The sequence below is a fragment of the Cyrtonyx montezumae genome, unplaced genomic scaffold, assembly GCF_038088225.1.
Source record: "Cyrtonyx montezumae isolate F1298 unplaced genomic scaffold, pur_monq_1.0 scaffold_18, whole genome shotgun sequence".
Taxonomy (NCBI): domain Eukaryota; kingdom Metazoa; phylum Chordata; class Aves; order Galliformes; family Odontophoridae; genus Cyrtonyx; species Cyrtonyx montezumae.
The window spans coordinates 12703583-12714385 of NW_027071914.1; the positions used below are offsets into that span (position 1 = coordinate 12703583).

Consider the following 10803-nt stretch of genomic DNA (forward strand, 5'->3'; position numbering starts at 1 on the left):
GCCCTGGAGATAATAACCCAGTGCATAAGGGCTGCATGCATAATCCAGGCATAAGCCCTCACTTTTCTGTTTATTCTTGATTATCTGAGCAGAACAGAGTTGCACTGGACAATACGTCGGGGGTCTGTGCCCCACGTGCCTGGAACCCCCTTGGATGTGCCCTTATGTACACAGTGTGACCTTGTCTTTCTTCCTCTGCCCAGGCAGGAGGCATCCTGGGGCAGCCACACTTACATGCGTTGGTGCTGGGTCCGGTTGAGACCTGCCCATGGTCTCCTGCATTTACAGGGAGCCAGTGATCCAACCTCTTCCCATTCTTCATCTTGCCCCAGCCCCGCCCCTGCAGGGCCCTACAATCTCAGGCCGTCCCAGGCCAGTTTATTTATAAAGCACTTTTTTTTCCTTCTTTCTCTTACTGACTGCTCATTTATAGGTCAGATTTCAGCAGGATGCCAATGCACCCTGGTTTTGCTGGGGTACCTGAAGGGCACTGTCATGCACCTTCCTCAGGGCATGTAGGATATTAAAATCCTTTCTCACATTTGTTTATGGGTTGCTGGAGTTAAACACATATTGTTAGAGAACACACGAACTCAGAGGGCTGCCTCCTTCTGCACCAATCATCCCTGGGCTGGGACCGAGGGCTTAGGGCAGCCCAGACACTTGCACAGACATTGTCACACGAACATATGGACTTATTGCACAGATTGCCACACTGAACACAAACACCTTGGGGGTGACAGGACAGGCAGCATCTCTGCCCTGGCAGGGCCGGGGTGCTGGTGAGGGGTCCAGCAGATCCCAAAAGCCTCCCCAGCCCTGTGAGAGCTGAAAGTGACTAAGTGTAAAGGGAGGGGGGGATTGGCTCATCCCCTCACATCATGGACTCCTCCTCTTCCTCTTCAATCTCCCGGTCCACCTCGATGGCCGTGTTCTCATAGCTGGTGATGCCCCCGTATTTCCTCATGTGGACCATCAGTGGTTTGGGGGACTGGCTGCCAGCCAGGCTGGCCACGTAGGTACCAGTCCGGTTCTCTTCCAGTGATGGGCCCCAATCCATGGTGGGACGGCTGGCTTGCTGGAAGCGCTGTGAAGGGATGGGTAGAGGGATGTGGGTGCTCACTGTGGCATGGCACCTGCTATGCTCCCTTCTGGCATTCATATCCTCGATGGGATGAGACCCTCTGTGGGTGGGAAGGAGCCAAAAGCTCGTCCTGAAGCATTTGGGGAAGGCAGCACTGTCTCACTGCCCTGCAGTGCTTTGGGGCAGTCTGCTGGTCTGCATGGGGTGGTGGGGAAGTTCTGTGGGGACTGGGAGTTAGTGCAGGGCTATGGCCCCGTGGTATAGGATTAGAGACCCCTGGGTAATGGGTTAGTATCCATCAGAGAGGCTCCTGGCCACGTCACTATGCCCAGGGTAAGGCTCCTGCCTCCAAAGGCTGCAGCCTGGGGAGGGCAGCAAGAGCTGCAGCTCTGCTCATACCAGCCAGGGGAGAGCAGCAAAGCAAAAACCAGGCTGGGATGCTGCAAGCAGCTACAGTCAGCCCTGCGCAAAGCCTTTCCACACCACTGCCTCCTTGTTTTGCCTTTTCTACTGCAAAATGGTTGCAAAATCCTGCATGTCTGTACCCAGCACATGAAAGGGACAGAACTCCGTGCATCCCACCAGCAGCAAATCACCAGATAACACATGATGGGCGGGGGTTCAGGATCAACTGCTCACATTTTTGGGGTGCTTCAGGGCCTCCTACCTCCCACAGTGTCCCTTCTTCTTGCAGCACAGCCATGAGCATGCCCGCAGGAATCATCAGGCAGGAGCAGAGCCCCATGAGGATGCCCAGGGCCTCGGCCCAGGCAGGGAAGCGGTAGCTGCCATACTCAGAGGGCTGATACTTGATGATGTTGTATACCAGCAGTGCCTGTGGGGCAGAAGGAAAGCCAAGTCAGCCCAGAGCTCACCAGAGTTCTTAAACAAGGCACAAGAAAACCTCCCAGCAGAACCAGAGTGGGTCCCGTGAGAGGCCAGTAGAGCAACTTGTGACAAGGGGAGGTCACCAGGGATGCTAGCACCATCTAGCCCAGTGGTTACCATCATCGTAGCTGGGGACAGGACCATCCAACAGGCTCTGAAGTAGGGCCCTGGTTGGAAGCCCAGCATCATGTGAATGTCTCTGCAGAACCTCTTCATGCCTAGAGGAGGGACAGGGACAAGAATTCAGCAGCTGTCATTTCCCAGGACCTGAGTGGCAAGAGCAGTGAGTTTCCTATCACAGCAAAGAAGCATCTCTCCTCCCAGCTGGAAATGCAGGAAGGAGGACCCAGCTGGCCTAGGCACCAGGCTCAGTCCCAAGATATCTCTGGGAAGTGAATCCAGTGATGGAGAAACAAGAAGAAATGAGTTTGGAGCTGTGATACTTCATGCTGCACTGTGAGGCTGCTGGCTCCCCTCATGCTCCCTCCAAATACCTCTTTGTCACCCCCACCCCACCCTCTTTGTCATATCTGCTCTTCCCCATGCCCCCATGGGACAGACCCTCTTACCATAGACACGTGTCACCACGAGACAGGTAGAGATCACCACTACCATGAGACCAAAGCCAGCACTGTAGTCATCGAGCAGGACCAGCCAGTACATCCCGCCCTGAGGAGTCAAAGCACAGTGAGCAGCATCTCTGGGACCAGCACCCCAATAAACTCCTATCTACATCCTCCCACTGGTGGGGTTAGATAATGCTCACCACATGGCAGCCTCGAGAGACATCACTTCTCTTCTGGGGTTGGTACAAGGACAGTAATGCTGTGTTGCTCCCCATGGGACTTCACATCCCCAGGGAACCCAGTCCCATCAGTCATCTCTTTCCCACCTTTTTAGCTGACATGAATATATTTGTCTCTGTCTTCCTAGAATGAGCCCCTGGCCAGTCCCTAGTACATTCATCTCCTGACCTTACCTCTGTTGTGAGGATCAGTCCCATCAGGAAGAGGCCAATGCAGATGACAGCTGAGAAAAAAGCTTTCTTCGGTCGCAGGTAGTAGGGAAATTCATCTGTCACTGCTGTCACGATAGTCTCCATAAAGGCAAACTGCATGGGAAGGAAAAGAGGATCCCCTGATGCCCCTGGGCTGCCTGGCACTGCTGCTGGCTTGGTGGGCTCTGTCCTTACCTGGCTATCCAGGCCCAAGGTTAACAGCATGAAGAAGAAGAGGAAAGACCAGAATGGAGAAAGGGGGAGCATTGTCATGGCCTGGGGGTACACCACAAAAGCCAGGCCAGGACCTAGGGAGGCAGAGGACAACAGGGTGAAAAAGGGGTGACAGAGCAGGGCACGGAGGAAAGAAGGCCCAACCAGCATGGCACTGCATGGGGACATGCCCACAGCCCTGCAAGGTGGGCAGGAGGCATCAAGGCACAGAATTAGCCTGTTTCTTGCTCATGCCATGGCTAGGCATCACTTAATGTTGCTTAAGATTTGCATGGCTTGAAACAGTCTTCTTTCCTTTTCCTGACCTGGAAAATCCATCCCTCAGCTGCCTTCCATCCCTGTGCCTGGGTAGGGTGGGATGAGGCGGGAGTCTCCCACCATCCCTATCCCAGCTGAAGGTGTTACAGAGAATGAAGGAGCTGCCCCACACCTCCCCTTCCCGGTTCCTTGCTGTGCCCTGGCAGAGAGTCTGGGAAAATGGGTCCTTGTTTGACCTCACCTGCTTTGGCCACTTGGTTGACAGGGACCCCGAGCTCCTGGGACATGTATCCCAAAACGGAGAAGATGGCAAACCCCGCCAAAATGCTGGTGATGGCATTGCCCAGGGTGACTATGAAGGTGTCCCTACAGAGGAGAAAGCAAATGCTCTGAACATAGCAGCCCCGTGCTGGGGTGTCCTTGCCAGCCCTGGTTTCACCGTAATGTGACTCTCCCAAGGGCCTCCCTCACTGGGTACTTTCCAGAGGTACAAAGAACCTGTATCTAATGACATGGGTCACGCTGTGGGGTTTCTCCCAAGCTTGCTTTCCCCTGTGGAGGGGATCAGCCCAGCACCCAGAGTCCCCTCTCTGCTTGTGCCTGCAGTGGGTGCTGGGGAACAGCCAAGACTTTCGTGGCTCCCCACCTATGATTTTTAGGAGATGGTATCAGGCTCCCACCTGTAGATGTTCTGATGGAAGGTGTTGTACGAGGCAAAGGTGAGGAGGCCCCCAAAGCCTACCCCAAGGGAGTAGAAAATCTGCAGGGCTGCTTCGATCCACACCTGGAGAGAAAACAGAGCGTAGGGGAGTCAGGGTTTGGAAACCCCCTGGAGAGATAGGGGTGGGAAACACAGCACAGGTAAAGTGTAGAGCAGAGACAAGCTGCTGAATAGAAATGGTTTGAGGCTGGTGGAAAATCTGGGGCCTGAAGCTGGCCAGAAAAGACTCCCAAGAATGGGAGCTGCCTCTGCTGCATGCTGGAGATGACAAGAGAATATTCATTTTTGTGTCTTGGACAAATTGCTGAAAGCCCTGCTCACCTTGGAAGACAGCAAGTGGTCAAACTGGGGCGTGAGGTAAAAGCGGATTCCCTTCCAGGCCCCTTCCAGTGTCACACCACGGATGAGCAGCATCACCAGGATGAGGTATGGGAAGGTGGCAGTGAAGTACACGACCTGTGGGAGGGCAGAGCTGGCTGTAGAGCTGGGGCAGTGCACCTCATCCCATATGACACATCCTGGAATGGGACACTGGGTCACCCAGCATCGCCCTGCAGAGCAGGGGTGCAGCATGGCCAATGGCATTGGTGCAAGCCACCCTCAGATAGCCTGTGTCTAGCTAATGTTTATGGATCTCACTTCCCCCGATGCAAGGAGAAAAGCAGACACAGGAGAGCATCCCTGTAGATCCCTGAAGAGACCATCCAGCCCTTACCTTGCCAGAGGATTTGACTCCCTTCAAGATGCACAGGTACACAATGATCCAAGAAAGGAGCAGGCACAGACACAGGTTCCAGCGGATCCTCCCAGGATCCCCAATCCCAGAGCTCCCTTGGATGTGCAGAACGTAGCGGCTAGGGGCGAAAGGAGAAGGGCTGGTGAGCAGCCAGTGGGACTTCTCCACAATGCACTGACGAGCTGTGAGGGAAGCTGGGCTGGCTGAGAGCTCTGGCCAGTCCAGCTGTGGGATGCATTTCCTTCTGAAGCATTTCCAGGCCATCAAAGCAACACTTGGTAATGGACACGTCCCACAGCCCAGAGACACAGTGCCAGTGGCTGAACTGGGATATCACCCAGTGCTGACAATGAGCTCATCACTGCACCCACAGTATGAGTGCCCACTTTGTCCTTCCTCCTCACCTCCAGTACTCCTCGCTGGGGCTGACGGTGTTGGAGATGTTGACGGGGAGGGTGGTGTTCCCCGCCTTGATGACACGGTGATCCAGGCACAGGTCAGTGTTCCACCAGTTGCCACAGTGCTGCCAGGGCAAGTCGCTTGTGAGGGATGCAAAGAGGTAGAAGAGAACGTAAGCAATGATCATATTGTAGTAAATGGCCACCAGGGAGACGATGAGGATCGTGCCCATGCCAATGCCTGGAGGAAGGAGAGGGTAAAGAAGGAGTGAGCCATCTCTCTGGAGCACAGTGCATCCACATCGAGGGTCAGACACTGGGGTTCAGCAGTCACATGGTTAACCGGCTCCAAGGCAGAGGTTCACCTGCTGGGGAAACCCCTTTATTGACCTCTCTTTCCATGTGAATTGATGATCTATTCCATACAATCATAGAATCATTAAGGTTGGAAAGGACCTTTAAGATCCCCAAGTCCAACCCCAACCCATCCCACCCTGCCCATAACCACATCCCTCAGTGCCACATTCCATGGTTCTCAAACACCTCCAGGGACAGTGACTCCCCCTACCTCCCTGGGCAGCTGTGCCACTGCATCACCACTCCTTCTGAGAAGAAATGTTTCCTAATATCCAACCTGAACCTCCCCTGGAGCAGCTCAAGGCCATTCCATCTCGTCCTATCACTAGTTACCTGAGAGAAGAGATCAGCCCCTACATCACTACAACCTTCTTTTAGGAGGATTTTACTCCAGCTCAGTGTTGAGAGTGTTTGGTCTGACCTTCTTTTGAACACTTTGTTCTTACCTTTTTAACAGCTCTTGTTCAGCTTCGGTGCTGTTTTTTGTACACTGTCTGACTCAGTTTTTCATATAATTTTATATAATTTCTAGAGCTGATCAGGACATGCAGAGACTCACTCTGAAGATGGGTAGATCTCATACATATCTTGCAGTTACCCAAATGTCTGACCCAGCAGCCCAGCCAGCTCCATTTTCCCCCAGCATTTAGCCTTTGAGGATTGTGGAACGAGGTTTCACTCACGCACCTTTAAAGAGAGGGCTGATCTTCCAGACAGCAAGTGGCCCCAGGCTGGAGAACTGCCCGAGGGACAGCTCCATGAAGAAGATGGGTATCCCACAGATGGCCAGCATGATGAAGTAAGGAACCAAGAAAGCTCCTACAGGAAGCAAAAAGGAAAACAACTCTGAAATTAATGGGGAGTGAACAGCTAAAGCCTGCTTAAGAAAAGGAAAATATCCTTACCACAACCTCCCACTGCCTTCCCAGGAAGGGGCCAGAATATTAACTCAGCAGAAAGGGGCAGCAGCAGCTCCCCACACTATCACCCACCACAGATCCCAGAGGGCAATGTGCCCCTAGTGCAGAGGAAGGGCTGTGATTCGCACCTTGCTTTGCTTTGCCCACACGCACAGAATTTTTTCTCAAGTCTTTCACAAACACTGTGATCTTCTCCAGTTATCACTGCTCCTCTGCTCCTCAGCCCTGAGGTGGGGAATGGGTGTCTATTCAGGAACCTGCCCAACTCAGTGATATGGGAACGTGGCTGCAAGGATGCATGAGTACCTCCTCCATTGGTGTAAGCCCTGTAGGGGAACCTCCAGACGTTTCCCAGGCCCACGCAGTACCCAATGCAGGAGAGAAGGAAATCCAGGCGTCCTGTCCAGTTCCCTCTGTCTTCTGGGCACTGGGAGCCCAGGTCCCCGTCCTGGCTGCTGGGGCTCACCAGGAGCTCGGGTGTCACCGGCTGAGCGAGAGAGGGTGCAGGAATAGGAGAGGGCAGCCAGGTATGGAAGAGATAAAGCAAGAGAAGAGAGAGAAGGGTCTCTGAGAGGTATAAATTTATGACCACCAAGTCACAGTGATGATGCTTGCCCACTTTCTAGCAGTTCTCTGTGCATCACCAAGCCCACGTGGCTTTAAAGCAAGCTGACATCCTTTGAAAGGGGATCAAATCCACCCACACAGCCAGAGCCCCCTGGGAAAGGTGGTTTCACAAGAAATCAACTCAAGGGGCCACAATAAGGTTTTCTCATTTCCAAAACACAGGCATGAGGATGGCATGGGAAGAGCGCTCTCCATCTGGGGTGCACTGGGTTCAACTCCAGCAAGATAGAGGTGTCCCTGCTGACAGGACACCAGGAGCAGGGCAGAAGGACTCCCAGGCCAGAACAGCCCCCTTCTTCTGGAGTCTCAAAAGGGAAAAACAACCATCTCTGCGTCTCTGAGTTCATAGACCACACAGAACCAGATGTGGATTTGTTGGGATCAGAGCTGTGGGTCCCACTTACCACTGGGATGCAGAGTGTGCTGTACGTGGTGCCACTCTCCCTTCCCCCTCATCTTTCTCCTCCTCTCTGGCCAGCCTGGGCTGATCCTGCTGCCAGTTCCCATGGAGACCAGGAGCCATTCTGTGACGGCTGCATGCTCTCACCCTGCTCCTGCCCACAAGCACCAAGTGCACCCACCAGAGCCAACATGAGACACTCACCTGAGCAAAGGGCTGGCATCAAAACCCAACCCTGGCAGCAGCAGCCACCCCTAAAAGCCCATCCCTGCTGTATGCCACCACCACAGCGCACAGGCTGCAGGAAAAGCTTCAGGCTGCAATGTAAATCCACAACCTAAATATAATACCACCACTACAAAACACCACTGCCACCTGGCAGCCCTCCTGCAGCTCCTTAACTGAGCTCTCCCAATTAGCAATTCCTCTCAAACGTGGCCGTACCCACCAGTTAACCCAGTGACCCACAGTGACCCGTGTTTGCAGATGGTGGACAGACAGTGCTTCAGCATCCCCCACTGAGACCCCAGCTGAGCTCACTGAGGTCTCTGCCAGGTGGGCCAGTGGGAGCACAGGGTAGGTGAGCCACAGATCCACATCACACAGATCCTCACCCACCACACAAAGCCTGAGCTGATAATCCGAATGAAAACCAATTGCAAAAAGCAGTATTTAAGGATTCCAGACCACCTTTGTCCCTAACAACAGAGAGCTGCACACCTCACTGAGCCAGGTGCAGATCGCATGCTGCGGTTCTCTTTCAGCCCTTTTTATTTATTTATTTATGTTGAAGTCATGCTCTCTTTCAGCTTCTGCCATAACAGGGCTTCCCTCTCCCAGCAGAGGCTGACACAGCTCTGCTCTGGTGTTGTGCACGCAGAGCTGCCATCTTTCAGTCCGGTTACAGACAGACCGAGACCATCCACTCCCTTGGCACTGCCATCCTTGAGCACAGCACCAGTGCATCGTGCACCAGGAGATGCTCCCAAAGAGGTCAGCAAAGTAAAGGGAGCCAAGAAGAAGGAGTGTTTGAGATTCTGGCTTCCACAATGAAACTGTCCTGTGCTAATTATTACCAGCAAACTGCTTTACTTAAACCTCTCCAAAGCTCAGCAGGCACGGAGCTGGAGCCGCGAGAAGCCAGCCAGCTCCAAGCTGACTTTTCATCACGTTTTGCCTCAGTTCACACTTTTGGCATCGTGGTGTTGTTTTGTCCATGATTTCTTGAGCATTCTGTGTGCTAACCATGGCGTCTGCCTGGGGAAATGTCACCCAAAGGCAGATTTCTGTGCCGTGAGCACAGCGTGTCTGTGCCATGTGAGTCACTCCAGATCAGTTTGAATTGCTCGTTAATCTCTTGCAGAAAAAAAACCAAACCCACTGGCTGTGCTGGGTCGGGCTGTGGCATGGCACGAGGAGGCTCTGCCCCACAGCACCTGGTGGCATGGGGACATCCCAGTGCCAGGCTCCCACCCTTGCACAAAACAATCCCCGAAACATAAAAGCAATCCCATATAGAAAAAAACAAACACACTCAGCTCTTGCAGGAACACTGTTACGCAAAAGCAAAAAATCCTTAGAGCCTGAGAAAGATCTCTATTAAGGAGGAATTTCCACACGTCTGGTAGAAAGGCTTGAAACTCCTGGCTGGCAGATGGGAAGAGGATGCAGGTGAGGAGGGGCTGCTGAGGTCAGGGGCTGTGTGAGTGGTTCCAGCAGCTCCAGGGACGCCCCAGCTCGGGGTCAGGCATGGCATCCTGCCACCTGAGAGGACACCCCCTCCACCCTAGGCTCTGAGTGGTTGGGATGGTGAAGGGCCCCGAGCAGCACTGGAGATGGGGGAAATAACTCTGGAGACATCTGCTTTTCATTCAGGCTGATTGCTGTGGGACTAAATGAATTCCTGACTAAATGTTAAACGGGACCGCTGACATTCCTTCATGTGTCTCAGAAAGGCTTTGGAGGGACAAGGAGAACTTTGAATGGATCTTGCAGCCTCTGAGTGATCTGAAAAAGCGATTTGTAGGAAATGGGAGAAGACAGAGCTGCCTCCCAGCAGCACGGAGCAAGGCAGAGGGCCACCAGAGAGCTGCCACCTTGAGCCAGGCCAGCACTGGGTTTTTACATCATGTCCCAGCATCCTAGGAATTTCCTGTCGTGGACAAAACTCTCGAGGTTTTCATTCCTGCAGCTGGAGGCCGGGCACAGGCTGGAGCCATCCTCACCCTGCAGTTAGCAGGAAGAGCAAAAATGAAGGGCAGTGCCCAGGAGTGCTCCAGGCAGTGCCTACATGCAGGAACAGCAGCGTGGGAGCTGGGATTGCTGCTCAGCCACCCTGCAACACCTGGACCCATGTGGGAAAGGCACTGGAAGGGGCTCTGTCCCGGGTGCAAGGGGAGATGGGGACCCAAAGCAGCAAAGCAGGGTGAGTCTGGGATGGGGAAGCTGTGAGAGCTGTGTCTCAAAGTGCTCCCAGCAGGATTCCTAGCTCTGCTGGCCTCCAAAGGGCACAAGGGGAGCTCAGGGTCCAGCACTACCTGAGCCCCCTGTGACCCTACAATCCCAACCATGGGTGTGGAAGCAGCAGCCCAGCAGTGTCCCAATCCCACAGGGGAACCTGGAGCCCCCAAGCCCTCAGCATCAGGGGGCAGCATCCCCACAAGCTGTGGGACTGAGCACCTTGTGCCCACACACCCGGACATCTCTGGCACAGATCACTGCCAGCAGCACCTGCCTGCGGGCAGGGGCTGAGGACGCATCCCTCCACCAAGTCCCTACAAAATGAGCTCCCCCATCTCCAAATGCCCCCTGCCTGATCTGCAATCTGTGCCCCCAGCCGTGCACCCCACGGGGCGATGGCATGCGATGTCCCCACGCTCCCACATCGGCTCTCACCTTGCGGAGCTGCTGCTGCCGAATCTTCTTCATCCCAGAATCCTGTTGCTATGCGCTCCCCGCTCCAACACTTGTTCTCTCGCTCCGCAGACGGAGGCAGGGAGGGAGAAGGGGGAGCAGAGCAGGCGGGCAGAGAGGGGTGCCGGGGTGGATGGAGGTAGGGGGCACGGGGGGGCACAGCCTGGCAGAAAGCTCTGCCTGGAATTGAGGCTGGCTGCGCGCTGAGAGGGGAGGGAGGGAGGGGACGGCTCTGGGCAGGCAGCAGGAGGGCTGTCTGACAAACGTACC

General features: G+C 54.3%; 1 protein-coding gene across 1 annotated transcript; it reads right to left on the reverse strand.

Annotated features, from left to right (window-relative positions):
• Nucleotides 1-439: 439 nt before the first annotated feature.
• Nucleotides 440-10557, reverse strand: SLC6A7 (solute carrier family 6 member 7). Its single transcript, XM_065734731.1, has 14 exons — nucleotides 10516-10557; nucleotides 6900-7080; nucleotides 6361-6492; nucleotides 5323-5557; nucleotides 4898-5036; nucleotides 4504-4638; nucleotides 4142-4245; nucleotides 3703-3827; nucleotides 3165-3277; nucleotides 2952-3083; nucleotides 2542-2641; nucleotides 2090-2190; nucleotides 1752-1919; nucleotides 440-1087 (listed from the first exon to the last, which is right to left on the reverse strand). Exons 1-14 carry the CDS (start codon nucleotides 10546-10548, stop codon nucleotides 875-877), a joined length of 1911 nt encoding a protein of 636 aa, XP_065590803.1. The 5' UTR covers nucleotides 10549-10557; the 3' UTR covers nucleotides 440-874.
• Between the last annotated feature and the right edge of the window lie 246 nt (nucleotides 10558-10803).